We start from the raw sequence: 20845 nt of genomic DNA, 5'->3' as shown, positions 1-20845 counted from the left end.
ATGGAAATATGTCCCACAAAATATGCCTCTTAAGGTCTAATATACATTAGTTTTGTATGTAAAATTACTTATGTATATAAAATGGAACATACTAGCAAATGTAGAGTTAAAACCTATTGGGAACTATGCAATTAATTTATACCTAACTATGACAGAGTATATAATAGTGATTAAATTTTCAGTTAGAAGAAAAAACAATTATTCTTAGGTTTTATTTTCCTTTTATCATTAGTGAGATACTTAGTAAAAAGGGCATTTTAGGCCCTTATTTGTTCCTAAAACTCTACATTGAGAGAATTTGTTTTATGGTGATAGTTTCTGACAGAGCAAAAATGTACTTGACTACTCTTACAATTTAGAAGGAATAATTGATCTGTTTAACAACACGAAGAAAAATTTCATACTCCTTTTTGTAACCAATGACTTAGAACTAAAAACTATCTGGCTTACTCAGATAAAATATTTTGAAGAGGACAGTCTTTTTTTTTTTGTATGTCACGAAGCTGTACAGATTACAATCGAATACAAAGCCACAGTTACTCTTGAAAGTTACATGATCAAGTCATTAAAAATAGAAGAAACTGTTAAGCCAAGTTCAGTACATCTATCTTTGAAAATACCTCAGAGACCAGTGTTTTCCAAAATGTAGAACCTGGACCACCTGCACTTAAGGTAATTTATATTTAAAATACAGACCGTTAGGCCCCATCCCAGAACTATGAAATCAGGTTCTTTGGGGGTTGGATCATCGTTTTTAAAATGCCTTCCTAGGTGATTCTTATAAATTCTGACAACACTGATTTAGACAACCTCTACAGGATAAGCAGAACAAGCTATTTAAATTATTCCACCTTTAAACAAAGATGCTTACTTCATCCATATGTACAATTTCAGAGAAAACGGTGAGAATATAATGCCCTGAAGTACCACTTTCCTTCCTCTTTTTTTTAGTGTGTTTGTGTTTGTGTATGCCTCTGTGTGTGGTTCACACATATATAACTGATGCTTATAATGATGCTAACACATCAAAATCAGAAAGATATGCTTCTTAAAAAGGGAAAAATGTGGCCATATTCTGTCTACCTTCTTAGGAGGTATGGTGCTCGTTGCCACAAAAACAGCCCAGCACACGATGCTTTATAGAAGAATGTACAGAGGGACAGTGTGTCCCAGTTGCTTAAAGACATGTTGAACAATCTATCAGACCCTCTAAAATCCCATCTTCATTTGGGTAAGATAAACCCCAGCATTTGATGAAACAAGAAATTTACAGAAGACCTTATTAATGAACAAAGTCATGCTTTTCCTTTGTAACAGGAAGGATGTCATAAATGCCTATATCAAGTTACCAGTTACCATAACAGGCAAGGATATTCCAGTGTGAACTCTTTTTCAATTTCATAAGTTTTATAAAAGAAACAGCCTGTACCAGATGGCAGGATAGGCAAAATAATAATAATAGTAACAATAAGTAAATAACTTTTTTAAATGCTACAATTTTAGGTTGTATACTGGGTGATATATCCATAAGGGTTCTTAACTGGTGTTACTGGAAGTGTGTGTTGGTGATATTATTTGCAGGGGATAGGCTAGATTATCTTGATAGTTTTTAAGTGAAAAGAGAACTAAAGTTTTACAGAGTCTAAATTCATTTCTAGATGAAATATCAAAGTCAAAAATATACATACAGAAAACACGTAGCATATTTTACCATAACAATTTTCTCAAAATAAAACAGGGCAAAAGCAATGTTATATTACATCAGAGAAAAGAAACTAGAACAAGACTCACTACTGATACTATATTTACAGTCCACGATGACCCTTGCCAATGGGTTCTGAAACACGTACATTCCTGACTCATAAGTCATGACTATGTGTTCTAGATGGAATGATGTACCTTGAACCTTCATTAGAATTCACAGTAGAGCATGCATGACTTCTCAGCTTGTAAATCAATGTTTCTAAAACATGTTCCAAAGTTCTCAAAAATCTTTTAGATTACCTTCTCCATAATATATATAAATAACTAAATAATTATGACTCTAAACTTTAGAGTGCATCAAATCACATGGAGGGATTATACAAACACAGACAGCAGGGCAGCACTCCCAGAATTTATGGTTCAATCAGTCTCGGATGAGGTCTGAGAATTTGCATCTCTGCACAAGTCCCCACCATTTGACAACCATTGATTTATGACATACCTGGATAGGATATGAGAAAGAACTCCAGATTGATATGGAAATCTGAGTTAGAATGAGCCCTCCTAATAACTCCCTGTGGCCCTGAGAGTGACTTAACTTCTCTGGGGTTGTTTCCTGGACTGTAAAAATGAGATAATAATATCTGACCTGCTTACTACTTCATGTTCATGGGCATGTAGTACTATCAGTTAGAAAAACAATGTGGAAATGTTCTCCACATTAACAGAGGAGATTTAGATAACTTCCTGTCCCTCCCACACCAAGATCTAGCTTGATAATGAAGCTGAGCAGGTGACAAAGCAACGTCACAGGCACGGCAGCAGATAGAAGTGATAACACAAATAGTTTAAGTGAGAAAGGGAGACCCCTTCCGCTTCTATAAGCGCCCCTATTTGCCCTGTGGTCTGTGTATTACAGATCCATCATTGTTTAAGAAGTGGAAAGCCACCTTCTTATTCCCTCCCCTCTCTTCTCTCCAACAACAAACAAGGATATAGACATAATGCCTTTTTCATATTGTTAAACTACAGTGTCAACCACAGCAAGGAGATTGTTATTACCTTTCTGATTCCCTGCAAACAGTCGAGGATGGTGAGATTGTAAGTGCAATTTCCAAAGGAAGCATCCCTATGAACACAAAAAAACTTAACATTAAAAACATGCATTTAGAACCCTCAAATAATAAAATACCAAAGTCAGTTGGAGACATGCTTATTTGGCGTCACAGCTGTCAACATGGTAAACTTATGTAACACATCAGATCCTACTAGCTTAACTCCAGAACTTCTGAAGTTGCTTTAATCCAACTAGCTGAATTAATAAGAAAGCAGATTTAGGAACCTGAGCTCTGGAATCAGGCTGCCTTCAAATTCCAACTCTGCCACGAATTGGCTGGGACCTCGAGCAAGTTATTTTACCTCTATGAGTCTTGGTTTCCTCATCTGTGAAATGAAGGTACTGATAGCAGCTACTGTTCACAGGATTGTTGTCAGATTACATTTAAAAAATATAAAGTCCTTCCTATAGTGCCTAGCACAAAGGAAACAATAAATATTATGACTATTCTTATTATTATTAACAGTGAGTATTTCATTAACTAAAACATGCATCATCATGAGAAGTATTCAGACAGAGAAACAACCATGTGTCAGGAACATGGCAAATACTAGCGTAAAAATTTAAGGGGGACAATGCATGCAGGTCAACAGAACCTGGCAGTTGTTTTCATGGATTAAATGCCATTTAAAAACCTCCATTTTGCCCCCCGCCCCACCCTCATTCCCCCACCCCCCCACAAAAAAATGCCAAGGAAAATGCTTCCAAACAATCTCCTCTCAGGATCCAGGAGAGCTTCTAATGCACCATGAAGTGTTCTGTCGAAAGGAGTGGAGACCTACTGCACCGAAAACTGAGTGCTTCATCCTTTATTTACATTTTTAGAGCAACTTAGCAGGCCTGCTTTAGGCAACATAAAACTGAAGTATCAAGTTCAGGTCAGTTAGCAAGAACTGGCACTGGAGCCTTAACACTAACAATGTTCCAAGGTGTCCAAGGCAAGAAGCTTGACCTCAACGCTCTCAGTCGCTCCTCCCAGCCCCCACTGCTGACCCGAAGGAATAGAGCTGTCAGGCACCTGCCAATCACAAAGTCAAATGTACCACACAAAGTCGGTCCAAGGCGGCGGGGAGAAGGGGGCGCCCACAGAAGATGTTCCATGGGGAGAAAATGACCCTTAAAGGCTTTAACACATAACATAAAACTGAATCTTATATCACAACCATCTAAGGTAACTTGAAACTATGGCTGATAAGCCACGAATTTAAATGCAACGTCAACATCACTGAGTTTCAGCATCCTGATAACCTAATTTAAAAAGAGTAGGTTAGCAAAGCAGCCTAACAGAAATGTTTAAGTCCTGAAACATCAAAGTTAACCTATGTTAAGGAAGGGTTATTCTAGATATTTCATCCTGATTTTCAAGAGTTCTTTTTTTAATGCCATCTAAACTCATGGGTCAGTGAAAAACAAAATAACCCCATTTCAAATATCTTGTAAAGCCATAAGCCATACATTAAGAAGCAAATTTTAAGGGATTCAACCAGAGAAAGGAGTAGCTGGGGATCTAAGACAAAATACTAGTTTATATAAATAACCACACATTCCTTTGCAGGAACTTGTCTTTTTAGGACAAGGGTTCAGAATCTTTTGCGTGTCATGGACCCCCCTTCAGCATTCTGATGAAGCCTGTGAATGCCTATTCTCAGAATGGTTTTAAATGCATAAAATAAAATACATAGAAATAACAGAACACTAATGCAATTAAATGCGAAGTCATCAAAATGTAACAAAACAAATTTATAATACCATACTTTATTATTAATATTGATATATAACAAGATCTAGTAGCAGGTCTGATAACAACTATAATTTTAAAGAAGGAATGAACATAAATATCTTAAGATATATGCAACAACTGCAATGGGATATGAAAATGTTTGTAGTTTCTATTGTGAAAAAGTCACTTATATTGCTAATACTACTATAGTTTATTTCCAACATTTATAATTGAATGCAATCTTATAATTTGTATGGTTAGTGAAAATAAAGATAATTTTGTCATCTGAATTCTCTCTATAGACCCTAGTTTAAAAACGACTGCTTTGGTAGAGAAAAGAAAAACTTAGGAAAAAAACGTCTCTATATTTAAAAAGAGTAAAAGAAATGATAAGAATTGAAGGTGCTCCTTACTTCCCTCAAGTGAATCTTCCCACCTAGACGCAGCTAAACTGATCCACAAATATAAGTTATCAGAAAAGCTCCAGATCCAGTCTCTTGTACTGTCTGCAAAGCATGGTGAGATTATCATGATATCTCTTGTCCTAGCACAGCCACTGTTTTTACCAACAACTGAAAAGAGAGCTCTGGTGACTTGGTGATCAAATGTGCAGACCTGAGAGCGAGGGAGCATTAACAGGCCATCCAACAAAATTAGGATACAAAGCAGTCACAGCAGGCTAGAAAGACAGGCTGACATTTACAAATTGAAATATAATAAGGGATACGATAAAATTAAGTCACATCCTCAGGACCGGGGAAAGTTGATGACATATCTTTTGCAACACTTACTATGCTGGGTAATTTAGATGCATTAACACATTTAATCCTCATGAAGGCAACAGGTTCCCAAAACCTGCCCTCGTAACTAGGCAAGAGAGAAATGGCTTATTACTGGCACCTGGCTCATACATAGTCAAAGGAAAGTAACCATAAAAGTGAAGGGACACAAAAACATGTTACATATTCTCTGCGGGAAAAAAAGAGAGAAAGATAAAGGTGGCAGAGTAAATCCATGCATCTACAAAACCCCCACTAAAAAGAGAATTTTAAAAGGCTTTTTTAAATGGAATCCAACAAGGTCAGGGAGAATGAGTACAGACAACAGCAATAAAATTCTGAAAGCTGGAAGTCAGATACATGAATGATAATAAATTAGAAGACCGTCGCACGAGGAGCTCCGGTCTTAAGTGCTGGGTGCAAGGACTCTGCACGCGGCACCGTCTGAGCAAGCGGAACTAGACAAAGCACAAAGGAAAAGAAAAAGATTACCATGTACTCATACAAAGAGTAGTGAGAAGCATAATTTACTGCTCCTGGAGTCAGAGGAACTTGACTCTAGGCTTTCTGCATGTGCGCCTATAAAGAAATCAGAGAGCAGTGAAACCAGCAATCTATAGAGAATGAAAAACAACATCTCGGGGGATTAACCAAGATGGCGGAGTAGAAGGACGTGCTCTCACTCCCTCTTGCGAGAGCACCAGAATCACAACTGTCTGCTGGACAATCATTGACAGGAAGACCCTGGACTTCACCAAGGAGGATACCCCACGTCCAAGGACAGAGGAGAAGCCACAGTGAGACGGTAGGAGGGGCGCAATCAGAGTAAAATCTAATCCCATAACTGCTGGGTGGGTGACTCACAGACTGGCGAACACTTACACCACAGAAGTCCACCCACTGGAGTGAAGGTTCTGAGCCCCACGTCAGGCTTCCCAACCTGGGGATCCGGCAACGGGAGGAGGAATTCCTAGAGAATCAGACTTTGAAGCCTAGTGGGAATTGATTGCAGGACTTCGACAGGACTGGGGGAAACAGAGACCCCACTCTTGGAGGGCACACACAAAGTAGTGTGTGCATCGGGACCCAGGGGAAGGAGCAGTGACCCTGGGGGAGACTGAACCAGACCTACCTGCTGGTGTTGGGGGGTCTCCTGCAGAGGCGGGGGGTGGCTCTGTTTCACTGTGGGGACAAGGATTCTGGCAGCAGAGGTTCTGGGAAGTGCTCCTTGGCGTGAGCCCTCCCAGAGTCTGCCATTAACCCCACCAAAGAGCCCGGGTAGGCTCCAGTGTTGGGTTGCCTCAGGCCAAACAACCAACAGGGAGGGAACCCAGCCCCACCCATCAACAGTCAAGTGGATTAAAGTTTTACTGAGCTCTGACCGCCACAGCAACAGTCAGCTCTACCCACCACCAGAGCCTCCCATCAAGTCTCTTAGATAGCCTCAACCACCAGAGGGCAGACAGCAGAAGCAAGAAAAACTACAATCCTGCAGCCTGTGGACCAAAAACCACAGTTACAGAAAGAAAGATAGACAAGATGAAAAGGCAGAGGGCTATGTACCAGATGAAGGAACAAGAAAAAACCCCAGAAAAACAACTAAATGAAGTGGAGATAGGCAACCTTCCAGAAAAAGAATTCAGAATAATGATAGTGAAGATGATCCAGGACCTCGAAAAAAGAATGGAGGCAAAGATGGAGAAGATGCAAGAAATGTTTAACAAAGACCTAGAAGAATTAAAGAACAAACAAACAGAGATGAACAATACAATAACTGAAAAGAAAACTACACTAGAAGGAATCAATAGCAGAATAACTGAGGCAGAAGAACGGATAAGTGACCTGGAAGACAGAATGGTGGAATTCACTGCTGCGGAACAGACTAAACAAAAAAGAATGAAAAGAAATGAAGACAGCTTAAGAGACCTCTGGGACAACATTAAATGCAACAACATTCGCATTATAGGGGTCCCAGAAGGTGAAGAGAGAGAGAAAGGACCAGAGAAAACATTTGAAGAGATTATAGTCGAAAACTTCCCTAACATGGGAAAGGAAATAGCCACCCAAGTCCAGGAAGCGCAGAGAGTCCCATACAGGATAAACCCAAGGAGAAACACGCCGAGACACATAGCAATCAAAGTGGCAAAAATTAAAGACAAAGAAAAATTATTGAAAGCAGCAAGGGAAAAACGACAAATAACACACAAGGGAACCCCCATAAGGTTAACAGCTGATTTCTCAGCAGAAACTCTGCAGGCCAGGAGGGAGTGGCATGATATACTTAAAGTGATGAAAGGGAAGAACCTACAACCAAGATTACTCTACCCGGCAAGGATCTCATTTAGATTTGATGGAGAAATCAAAAGCTTTACAGACAAGCAAAAGCTAAGAGAATTCAGCACCACCAAACCAGCTCTACAACAAATGCTAAAGGAACTTCTCTAAGTGGGAAACACAAGAGAAGTAAAGGACCTACAAAAACAAACCCAAAACAATTAAGAAAATGGTCATAGGAACATACATATCGATAATTACCTTAAACGTGAATGGATTAAATGCCCCAACCAAAACACATAGACTGGCTGAATGGATACAAAAACAAGACCCATATATATGCTGTCTACAAGAGACCCACTTTAGACCTAGGGACACATACAGACTGAAAGTGAGGGGATGGAAAAAGATATTCCATGCGAATGGAAATCAAAAGAAAGCTGGAGTAGCTATACTCATATCAGATAAAATAGACTTTAAAGTAAAGAATGTTACAAGAGACAAGGAAGGACACTACATAATGATCAAGGGATCAATCCAAGAAGAAGATATAACAATTATAAATATATATGCACCCAACATAGGAGCACCTCAATACATAAGGCAACTGCTAACAGCTATAAAAGAGGAAATTGACAGTAACACAATCATAGTGGGGGACTTTAACACCTCACTTACACCAATGGACAGATCATCCAAAATGAAAATAAATAAGGAAACAGAAGCTTTAAATGACACAATAGACCAGATAGATTTAATTGATATATATAGGACATTCCATCCAAAAACAGCAGATTACACGTTCTTCTCAAGTGCGCACGGAACATTCTCCAGGATAGATCACATCTTGGGTCACAAATCAAGCCTCAGTAAATTTAAGAAAATTGAAATCATATCAAGCATCTTTTCTGACCACACCGCTATGAGATTAGAAATGAATTACAGGGAAAAAAACGTTAAAAAGACAAACACATGGAGGCTAAACAATACGTTACTAAATAACCAAGAGATCACTGAAGAAATCAAAGAGCAAATCAAAAAATACCTAGATTCAAATGACAATGAAAACACGACGACCCAAAACCTATGGGATGCAGCGAAAGCAGTTCTAAGAGGGAAGTGTATAGCTATACAAGCCTACCTAAAGAAACAAGAAAAATCTCAAATAAACAATCTAACCTTACACCTAAAGAAACTAGAGAAAGAAGAACAAACAAAACCCAAAGTTAGCAGGAGGAAAGAAATCATAAAGATCAGAGCAGAAATAAATGAAATAGAAACAAAGAAAACAATAGCAAAGATCAATAAAACTAAAAGTTGGTTCTTTGAGAAGATAAACAAAATTGATAAGCCATTAGCCAGACTCATCAAGAAAAAGAGGGAGAGGACTCAAATCAATAAAATCAGAAATGAAAAAGGAGAAGTTACAACAGACACTGCAGAAATACAAAGCATCCTAAGAGACTACTACAAGCAACTTTATGCCAATAAAATGGACAACCTGGAAGAAATGGACAAATTTTTAGAAAGGTATAACCTTCCAAGACTGAACCAGGAAGAAACAGAAAATATGAACAGACCAATCACAAGTAATGAAATTGAAACTGTGATTAAAAATCTTCCAACAAACAAAAGTCCAGGACCAGATGGCTTCACAGGTGAATTCTATCAAACATTTAGAGAAGAGCTAACACCTATCCTTCTCAAACTCTTCCAAAAAATTGCAGAGGAAGGAACACTCCCAAACTCATTCTATGAGGCCACCATCACCCTGATACCAAAACCAGACAAAGACACTACAAAAAAAGAAAATTACAGACCAATATCACTGATGAATATAGATGCAAAAATCCTCAACAAAATACTAGCAAACAGAATCCAGCAACACATTAAAAGGATCATACACCACGATCAAGTGGGATTTATCCCAGGGATGCAAGGAGTCTTCAATATACGCAAATCAATCAATGTGATACACCATATTAACAAATTGAAGAAGAAAAACCATATGATCATCTCAATAGATGCAGAAAAAGCTTTTGACAAAATTCAACACCCATTTCTGATAAAAACTCTCCAGAAAGTGGGCATAGAGGGAACCTACCTCAACATAATAAAGGCCATATATGACAAACCCACAGCAAACATCATTCTCAATGGTGAAAAACTGAAAGCATTTCCTCTAAGATCAGGAACGAGACAAGGATGTCCACTCTCACCACTATTATTCAACATAGTTCTGGAAGTCCTAGCCATGGCAATCAGAGAAGGAAAAGAAATAAAAGGAATACAAATTGGAAAAGAAGAAGTAAAACTGTCACTGTTTGCGGATGACATGATACTATACATAGAGAATCCTAACACTGCCACCAGAAAACTGCTAGAGCTAATGAATGAATATGGTAAAGTTGCAGGATACAAAATTAATGCACAGAAATCTCTTGCATTCCTATACACTAATGATGAAAAATCTGAAACAGAAATTATGGAAACACTCCCATTTACCACTGCAACAAAAAGAATAAAATACCTAGGAATAAACCTACCTAGGGAGACAAAAGACCTGTATGCAGAAAACTGTAAGACACTGATGAAAGAAATTAAAGATGATACCAACAGATGGAGAGATATACCATGTTCTTGGATTGGAAGAATCAACATTGTGAAAATGAGTATACTACCCAAAGCAATCTACAGATTCAATGCAATCCCTATCAAATTACCAATGGCATATTTTACGGAGCTAGAACAAATCATCTTAAAATTTGTATGGAGACACAAAAGACCCCGAATAGCCAAAGCAGTCTTGAGGCAAAAAAATGGAGCTGGAGGAATCAGACTCCCTGACTTCAGACTCTACTACAAAGCTACAGTAATCAAGACAATATGGTACTGGCACAAAAACAGAAACATAGATCAATGGAACAAGATAGAAAGCCCAGAGATTAACCCACGCACCTATGGTCAACCAATCTATGACAAAGGAGGCAAAGATATACAATGGAGAAAAGACAGTCTCTTCAATAAGTGGTGCTGGGAAAACTGGATAGCTACATGTAAAAGAATGAAATTAGAATACTCCCTAACACCATACACAAAAATAAACTCAAAATGGATTCGAGACCTAAATATAAGACTGGACACTATAAAACTCTTAGAGGAAAACATAGGAAGAACACTCTTTGACATAAATCACAGCAAGATCTTTTTTGATCCACCTCCTAGAGTAATGGAAGTAAAAACAAAAATAAACAAATGGGACCTAATGAAACTTCAAAGCTTTTGCACAGCAAAGGAAACCATAAACAAGACGAAAAGACAACCCTCAGAATGGGAGAAAATATTTGCAAACGAATCAACGGACAAAGGATTTTTAATCTCCAAAATATATAAACAGCTCATTCGGCTCAATATTAAAGAAACAAACACCCCAATCCAAAAATGGGCAGAAGACCTAAATAGACATTTCTCCAAAGAAGACATACAGGCGGCCACGAAGCACATGAATATCTGCTCAACATCACTAATTATTAGAGAAATGCAAATCAAAACTACAATGAGGTATCACCTCACTCCTGTTAGAATGGGCATCATCAGAAAATCAACAAACAACAAATGCTGGAGAGGGTGTGGAGAAAAGGGAACCCTCTTGCACTGTTGGTGGGAATGTAAATTGATACAGCCACTATGGAGAACAATATGGAGGTTCCTTAAAAAACTAAAAATAGAATTACCATATGACCCAGCAATCCCACTACTGGGCATATACCCAGAGAAAACCGTAATTCAGAAAGACACATGCACCCGAATGTTCATTGCAGCACTATTTACAATAGCCAGGTCATGGAAGCAACCTAAATGCCCATCAGCAGACGAATGGATAAAGAAGTTGTGGTACATATATACAATGGAATATTACTCAGCCATAAAAAGGAACGAAATTGAGTCATTTGTTGAGAAGTGGATGGATCTAGAGACTGTCATACAGAGTGAAGTAAGTCAGAAAGAGAAAAACAAATATCGTATATTAATGCATGTATGTGGAACCTAGAAAAATGGTACAGATGAGCCAGTTTGCAGGGCAGAAGTTGAGACACAGATGTAGAGAATGGACATATGGACACCAAGGGGGGAAAACTGCGGTGGGGTGGGGATGGTGGTGTGCTGAATTGGGCGATTGGGATTGACATGTATACACTGATGTGTATAAAATTGATGCCTAATAAGAACCTGCAGTATAAAACAACAAACAAAACAACTAATACTAAACTTTCATTGGCTTATTTGTATGGAAATATGTTAATATAAATGTTTCAGACATTACATGAAATTTCTAAAAATCTTATATTTGTATTTGTATGGAAATATGTATGGAAATATGTTAATATAAAGGTTTCAGACATTATATGAAATTTCTAAAAATCTTATATTTGTATTTGTATGGAAATATGTTAATATAAATGTTTCAGACATTACATGAAATTTCTAAAAATCTTATATGTTCTGGTATAATATTATAAGTAATAATCCTAGTTATTACTTTAAAATGTATATCTCAGAAATAACTAATTTTCTTGTCAACTGCATTATTATGAACTTTCATCAAATCTTTAACATTGGTCATTTTTAAGTCTTTTGTCATTTACAGACAGTTCTGGGTGTACTCTGATGCTTTTGTAAATATGTTCCTATAAAAGGGTTTCATCTTCAAGAAATTCATGGAAAAGACTCTGACAAGTACAGGTTTCTGGTAACTGACTGTACTGCTGAACTGAATGAATAAGCATTTTCAGAACTCTAATGAAAAACTGATGAACTCATAAAAGTGCTAACAAAAGATCAAGATGAAAAAAAAAAATTAATTACATGGGACTGAGTGAACTGATGAGGATGAGTATAATTTTTGTGACTTTCTGTCTGAATTAAAAAAAAAATCCCACAAGGACTCAGAGGCAAAGAATATACAAATCAATTTTCACTGCAAAGTAAAGGAGCTGTTACAGTGGAGGATTACTGGACTGAATGTCAATATTATGACATAGTATGAGTGTGTTTCATGTTTGGTAATTGCAATCATTGTTGCTTTTGTTGTGGTCATCCATGTACAATGCTTGGTGTCAGTCTACTTATCTCTTGTAAAAATAAAATACAGTGTGTGTGTGTGAAAAAAATAAAATAAAAAAAGAAAAACAACATCTCAAGGTTTTGTGGAAAGAATTGCAGGAAACTCTGCATTTAAAATTGTTTAATTTTCGTGAGTCTGTGCCACCTTCATGATATTAAAAAACTTGGAATAAAAAAAATAAATAAATAAATAAAAAATAAATTAGAAGACCAAGAAAACCGAATACTAAGGTGATGGGAAAACTCAGAGCATCAACCCAATTAGTACCAGATAATTCGCAAAAGGCTCAGGAAGTGGCAGCACTGGGTTCTTCTGGAAGTGAGAATGAAGGAAATGACTCTAATAAGTTAGAAAGTACTTTAAGAAGCTGAAAATTTTTACTCTGTAAAAGCAATATTATCTCCTATTTTATAAATAAATCTTCCCTGTTGAGTTTCCTCAACCATCCAATGTAGTTAGAACCATCTAAAAATAAAATGGTTGGTCCTGGAAGGCAGCAAGATAACCTGCCCCACACGACGTTCAAGTTTGAATTGGCAGATGGCTTGAAAGAAATATTTTTCACCTACATTGTCACAGGAAATGGAGGCGAAGATTAGGAAAACACCAGGCTCTATTAAACTCAGACGTCCTTTCCTACTCTGAAACTGCATCATTATTCAACACAGTGGATGATTTCTTTCCTCTCCGTATCTCTCTCTTGGATCCTTCCCAATAGCATTTAAACATTTTCAAGTCCCTACCATCTTTAAAAGAAAAAAAATACCCGAAATTTTCTTGACTTCAGCCATCACCCTCTCTTTGGCCTCCTCTTTAAAACAAGGCTTCTCTGAAAAATTATTCATCTTCCTGCCCCCACCTTCTCTTCTCTCACATCTTAACCTCCTCTGTTCTGTTTCCACCCTCATCCATGCGATGAACATTTCTCACTGAGGTCACCAATGATCTCCATATGGCTAAGCCCAGGGGACTTTTTTTAAATTGAGATAAAATTCACCATTTTAGCCTTTCTAAAGTGTACAATTCAGTGACTTTTAGTGTATTCATAATGCTGTGTATAATGTTATAAGTCATAATTCTAGTTATTACTTTAAAATGTACATCTCAGAAATAACTAAATTTCCTTGTCAATTGCATTATTATGAACTTTCATCAAATCTTTAACCGTGGTCATTTTTAAGTCTTTTGTCATTTACAGACAGTTCTCGGTGTACTCTGATGCTTTTGCAAATATGTTCCTATAAAAGGTTTTCATCTTCAAGGAATTCATGGAAAAGACTCTGACAAGTACAGGTTTCTGGTAACTGACTATACTGCTGAACTGAATGAATAAGCATTTTCAGAACTCTAATGAAAAACTGATGAATTCATAAAAGTGCTAACAAAAGATCAAGATGAAAAAAAAATTAATTGCATGGGACTGAGCGAACTGATGAGGATGATTATAATTTTTGTGACTTTCTGTTTGAATAAAAAAAAAAATCCCACAAGGACTCAGAGGCAAAAAATATACAAATCAATTTTCACTGCAAAGTAAAGGAGCTGTTACAGTGGAGGATTACTGGACTGAATGTCAATATTATGATATAGTATGAGTGTGTTTCGTGTTTGGTAATCGCAATCATTGTTGCTTTTGTTGTGGTCATCCATTTACAATGCTTGGTGTCAGTCTATTTATCTCTTGTAAAAATAAAATACAATGTGTGTGTGTGTGTGTGTGTGTGTGTGAAAAAATAATAATAATGCTGTGATTTTTAGTATAGTCACAATGTACACCACTAATTCGAAACCATTTTACCACCAGAAAGAAACTCTATACCCATTTGCAATAACTCCTCATTCCTTCCCCGTCCCCACTCCAACCCTGGCAATCACTAATCTACTTTCTGTCTCTGGATTTGCTTATTCTAAGTTCAGGGAACATTCTGCAAGCATCATTTTGTTTACTCTGTCAAGAACAAGTAATTCCCTCTGAATATTCTCTTCACTGTTCCTGGATTTTGCTTCGACCTCTCTAAACACTACTCCTTCCCAATCTCCTCTGCAAAGTCATCCTTCGCCTCCCAGTCTCTTCAAGATTCAATTCCAGACTCAAACTCTCCGCACTCCGTACTCTCTTCCGAGACCAGGTGCTCTCAAACTTTAGCATTCATCAGCAACAGCATCACCAAGATGGCTTCTTAAAACACAGAATGCTGGGCCCCACACGAGTTTCTGATTCAGTAGGTACGGAACGGGGCCTGAGAATCTGCATTTCTAACAAGTTTCCAGGTGGTATCAGTGCTGCTGGTAGGAGGGACCACGTTTCGAAAACCACTGCCCTACACAATCTCATCTATGTAAGTTACCATCTATCTGCCAATGACCCTCAAATTTATCTCCCTAGCACAAAGTCCTTAAAACTCCAAGGCAGGACAGCCAACCACCTACATGACATTTCCATTTGGGTGTCTTAAGGCATCTCAAACTCATTGTGTAAGAAGAATCTCTTGAATCTGCCCCTACCTCAAAACAACAACAGTAATCTAGTCCTCCAACCCTCTGTAACTTGGTAAAGGACACAGCTTCCAAAATCACTCAAGCTACAGCCCAGAAGTCCTTCTGTCTCTCTCATTTCCCGTACCCTACTGCACTGTGCCCCACTGTGTTTCCCTCCTAAACATCTTGTGAACGCATTTACTTCTCCTCAGTTCTGCTGCCTCTCACGTAGCACCTCTCCATACACTACAAGAGCCTCCCCACATCCGCTCCTCGTCTTTCTAATCAGTTCTCTTCACGGCAGCCAGAGTGATTTCTTTAAAAGGCAAGTCTGATCCAGTCACTCTTCTGCTGTAGCCCTTCTCTGATTCCCACTGCTCTCTCGAGGGAAGGTTCAAATCCTAAAATGGATACAAGGCCTGTGGTATCTGGCCCCGCCTATCACAACCCCCTTCCCTGAGCCCCTCAGAGGGGCACTCAGAACCTTTGCTCCTCTGGTCACATGTTCTCCAATCGCCTTGCCTAGGTCACCCTACTCACCCTTCAGACCCCAGCTCAAAGATGACTTGTCTCAGGGAAAATCCTCCAACCCCACTCCGGCTAGATCAGGTCCCCATTTTTTTCCACTGGACTTAACTACAGTTTGACATTATATCATGATGTGCTTAGTTGATTCTCTGACTCTCTCTCTACAATAGTCCCTAAGAAGACAGGATCTATATGTTTTCTTACTCACCATTGTCTCTTTAGTACCTAATACAGTGCCTGGCATGAAATAGATAGTCAATAAACGTTTGTCAATAAATGTTTAAATTAAGTAAAGGAGCTTGGGAGATCATCCCAAGAAAATGTTCGATAATATCCTATGGCCACTTTTGTTAACTCAAGAGCCTGACACCTCCATCCTCACTAGCAAGAAGAGCTTTCTTTGCATTAACCCCAAATCCCTTCTGTCCATTTAAAATCATTTCTTTCTGTTCTCTTTGCCAAAGAGTATTAACTGAATAAAGCTAAAAAGCAGTGACATTCAAAGCAGTTTTCTCTTCCTTTGTCAAGTGGTATTAAACACACTTTTATTTTAACCCAGACACTTCAGAGAGGCTACACAGAGCTTTCAGGATTTAAATCACTATACCAATGTGCTACAAAGTTTTATACTCCCACAGTTTTTATTGCGTTTTGGTTCCCAACTGTTTATTTAACTCCTGGTTTGCTTTTTTACTCATTCATCCATGCATTCATTTATATTTATTGAGCCAAATAGTTACTGAGTTGAATAAGAGGACATGTATTTTTCCACCTCCCTCATAAAGGACCACTGAAATCCCATAGACGTCAATTGAGGGAAAACGCTTGCACATCCTATGCTGCCTGGGAAAACTACAGCTCTAACACTTATCTACCATGACAGTTTTACCATATATTGCATTACTCTCTTAAACAGGTAAACACAAGGCTGCTCTTCATTCAGGAGATAAGGTAATACCCCAAACACCCAGGATTTCTAATCATTCATCTCTGCTGAAGAATACATCATGTGTCTCTTACCCCCAATACAGAAGACTAATGTTACAACCAACAGCTATCTAGAGACACCCAAATACAAATTTAGCTCAACCTCATGCTTGACCATCCAAATTCTATCCGTCCCGGCAATTCTATCTTTCTAAATGTGATTTCTGGCATAATAGTCAACTGAACCATAAAACTATTATGAAGTGGTTATAAAAATCACTGGCAGTCAATAAATATTTGTTGAATGAAAGACTAAATTATGAATATTTTAATAGGTGAAGCAATTGGGATTTTTTGTTTATTTTTATTTTTACATTTATTTTGCAGAGAAGCAGTAGAAGAAAAATTAAATTTAAGAAAACTAGAATCACCATCCACAAAGAGATACAAAGAGAAAGGGCTTGATTCCCTATTGTCCTAAAGCTGTCTTTCTACAGGCTCTCAAGAGTCAACTGTTAGACATTCAAAAATTTTGAGATCCCAAATCAGCATTGGAGGGAAAATTTACACCACAGAAATCAGCAAATGCTCTTTAATTACAGAGTCGGTTTACCAACACACCAGTTTGCAACCTACGAATCTAAGAAATCACTCACAATGAAGCAACCCTGTAAATGTTAATAATGAGCAGATGAAACCAGAGATGAAAGAACATATTTACACAAAACAATAAGAAAGCATTTCTGGTAATGAAGTTGTTTGAAATGAAGAATAAATGAAAAACAGAGGGGCTTCCCTGGTGGCGCAGTGGTTGAGAATCTTCCTGCCAATGCAGGGGACACGGGTTCGTGCCCCGGTCCAGGAAGGATCCCACATGCCGCGGAGCGGCTAGGCCCGTGAGACACAACTACTGAGCCTGCGCGTCTGGAGCCTGTGCTCCGCAACGGGAGAGGCCGCGACAGTGAGAGGCCCGCGCACCGCGATGAAGAGTGGCCCCCGCTCGCCGCAACTAGAGAAAGCCCTCGCACAGAAACGAAGACCCAACACAGCCAAAAATAAATAAATTAATTAATTAATTTAAAAAAAAACAAAAAACTAATGCAGATTCTTTCCCATCACATCAAGCATCAAAAGTAAAGGTTTATTAAAGATCCATGGAGGTAGAAATGACCCCAAAGATCAACACTGAGAAGCAGAGAGTTAGCCATCATAAAGAAAAGTTGAGAATGAAAGTCTTAAGAGAGCATAAAATAAATTTTGTTTCTACATTTTTGATACTCAGGGAAAAAACATGGTAAAGAGAACTTTCCCTTTGAAGTACCAAGTTAATGCTAAATAAACTTTAACAAAAATCACAGTATCATATTTAAACTAACAAATATCTGGTTCAACATTTTATGTAAAGAGATACATTTTATAATTGCATCTAACATCTACCAGCACATGTTTACTTTGCTTTAGAAGAAAGAAGGCAGCCTAATGCCAAGTTCTAAGTGGTTGACCCCTCTGAGCCTCTGTTAAGAGACCTGCAAGTTCTGGCATGCCCAGGTGAGATTTCGCATTAAGACTCAGCCGCATTAACACTAACTCAGCAACCGGGATATCACTAGGGGTCATCCCCAAAACACAACAAACCCATCCCTGAACACAAACAGTATGGGTTCATTTTAATGACAAATGTCATTAAAGGATTGCTGGGGGAGGTTTGTGGGTTCTCTGTTAAGGAAGGTTTTCTGGCATCGTCTGCTTTAAGAGAAAATTCATTATTCCTGTTCATATTAGATAAAATATCATTATTTGACAAGCCGTCTATTTCTAAAACTCAGGAAACCACACAAAAACATTTCCACAAATGGCAGCTTATTATTCTAATCCCAAGAGATCTATTCTGTTCCACACAGGTGTGGATCAGGAAATGTATCCTAGAGTCTCAGAAAGCTAGTTCTGCTGGATGTTAATAGAAGTGGGAGGGGGATGGGGAGGGATTTCAGGATGAAGTACTTGGGAAAATTCTGAGTTAAACAGGTTACTTTATTACTCAGAACCATTCAGAATCCTTAAAATGGGAATGTGCTCTGTAAAATCTCCAAGATGGAGAGTTCTAAACTTATTTGACTGTTGAATTTTTTTTTTTTTTTTTTTTTTTGCCAGGGTAAACCTTATAGAGCAGTAGTGCACAACCTTGGCAGCATATTGGAATCATGTAGGTAGTTTTTAAAAATCCCAACACCCAGACTTCACCCCAAGCCAATTATATCAGAATTTCTGGGAGTAGAACCTGGCATCAATATTTTTTAAAGCTTCCCAGACTTTTTTTGGCTGCGTAGGGTCTTCGTTGCCGTGCTCAGACTTTCTCTAGTTGCAGAGAGCAGGGGCTACTCTTCGTTGCGGTGCGTGGGCTTCTCATTGCGGTGGCTTCTCTTGTTGCAGAGCACAGGCTCTAAGCACGCGGGCTTCAGTAGCTGTGGCACATGGGCTAAGTAGTTGTGGCTAGCGGGCTCTAGAGCACAGGATCAGTTGTTGTGGCACAGGGGCTTAGTTGCTCCACGGCATGCGGGATCTTCCCAGACCAGGGATTGAACCTGTGTCCCCTGCATTGGCAGGCAGATTCTTAACCACTGCGCCACCAGGGAAGTCCCCTTCCCAGACTTTTTAAAACAAAGTATGAGAACCAATGTAACTTTGGGAAACACTGACCTATAAGCCTCTTCTCCAAGCTAAAATAAAATAGCCACACAAAAATATGTTCCTGGACCTATCCAGGAAGAGACCCACCAAAAAAAAAAAAAAAAAAAACCGCTCAACTAAAAACTGGTGATGATAGGATATCCAACATTCAACCAGCTTTATTCCACTGGATATCAGCACAGCACCCTACCTCAACCTCACCTCTGCACCTAGTCATTATTTTTTAAGTCACACTTTCTATATTTGTCTTCAAAACTGGGCCCCTAGATGTTATTTATTGTCTGTATAGTTGTATTCCCCATTTAATTTTATATGTCATAGAAAAATTGGGTTTTAGCAGATTTATGAATCACTAATACCAAAAAAGTTACCAAGCTAATACATATGGACCAATAAAAAAAGAAGTAAGCGCAAAGTGAATTTAAAAGCACAAAAAAGATCTAAAAGCAGAGTTGTGCAATTTAGATGGGTTACCTTTTCAGTGTTCTGTGAGATTTAGAAAGTTTTCACAGACACTGTTTTATGAACACCCAAAAATGCAGATTTAAAAACCACTGCCATTGACTGCCAAGAAAATAATCTAAGAATTCCAATAAGGGTTGGTGGTCTTGTGGGACTTTAGACAGGCTGCAATTAATATGACTTTGTAGAATGACTGGTCAACAGTATAGACTATCAATTTGGTAGTACACTAACTGACAGGAAGAGAACCTAAAAAGATTCATACTGGGCTTGCCAATTCAAACTCTGGCCCCAGAACTGAAAAGCCCCTTGTCTCCTTGAAGGCCAACTGCCAAGCAAGCCTACAGTGAAGATGGATGGACTTAAATAATTAGAATAGGTGAAAAATACCCTCTTTCCCTAGTTTTGAGATAAAGTCACTGTTGATAAACGCATTGGCTATCCTTAGTACAAGTGAAAAGTACAGTTTTCGACAGAACTACTTTACCATTAAATGGAACACCCTAAAACTGACTTGCAGACAGTAACATCACAACAAATACTCCTTGAGTGTCACACCAAGCCAGAAATTCAAATGCCTCCAAAGTCTACTATACTTCATGTAATCAAGAATAGGCAGTAGGGGGTTTCCCTGGTGGCGCAGTGGTTGAGAACTTGCCTGCCAATGCAGGGGACGTGGGTTTGAGCCCTGGTCTGGGAAGATCCCACATGCTGCGGAGCAACTAGGCCCGTGAGCCACAACTACTGAGCCTGCACGTCTGGAGCTTGTGCTCCGCAACAAGAGAGGCCGCAACAGTGAGAGGCCCACGCACCACAATGAAGAGTGGCCCCTGCTTGCCACAACTAGAGAAAGTCCTCGCACAGAAACAAAGACCCAACACAGCCAAAATAAATTAAAAAATAAATAAATAAATAGCGTTCCCTTAAAAAAAAAAAAAAAAAAAAGAATAGGCAGTAGGGACTTCCCTGGTGGCGCAGTGGTTAAGAATCCACCTGCCAATGCAGGGGACACGAGTTCGATCCCTGGTCCAGGAAGATCCCAC

At 38.5% G+C, this 20845-nt stretch overlaps 1 protein-coding gene across 3 annotated transcripts in view; it reads right to left on the bottom strand.

Moving 5' to 3' along the window:
• The window catches only part of CDC14A (cell division cycle 14A), a 190807-nt gene that overhangs the window by 92983 nt on the left and 76979 nt on the right, over nt 1-20845 (bottom strand). For all 3 annotated transcript variants that reach the window (XM_068538080.1, XM_068538081.1, XM_068538082.1), the window contains one exon: nt 2767-2833. In XM_068538080.1, coding sequence (XP_068394181.1) covers nt 2767-2833 — 67 coding nt within the window. The remainder of the gene's footprint in view (nt 1-2766; nt 2834-20845) is intronic.

This window comes from Eschrichtius robustus, chromosome 3 (genome assembly GCF_028021215.1).
Source record: "Eschrichtius robustus isolate mEscRob2 chromosome 3, mEscRob2.pri, whole genome shotgun sequence".
NCBI lineage: Eukaryota > Metazoa > Chordata > Mammalia > Artiodactyla > Eschrichtiidae > Eschrichtius > Eschrichtius robustus.
The sequence above is the reverse complement of the archived record's forward strand: the minus strand, read 5'-3'. Positions and strand labels throughout refer to the sequence as shown.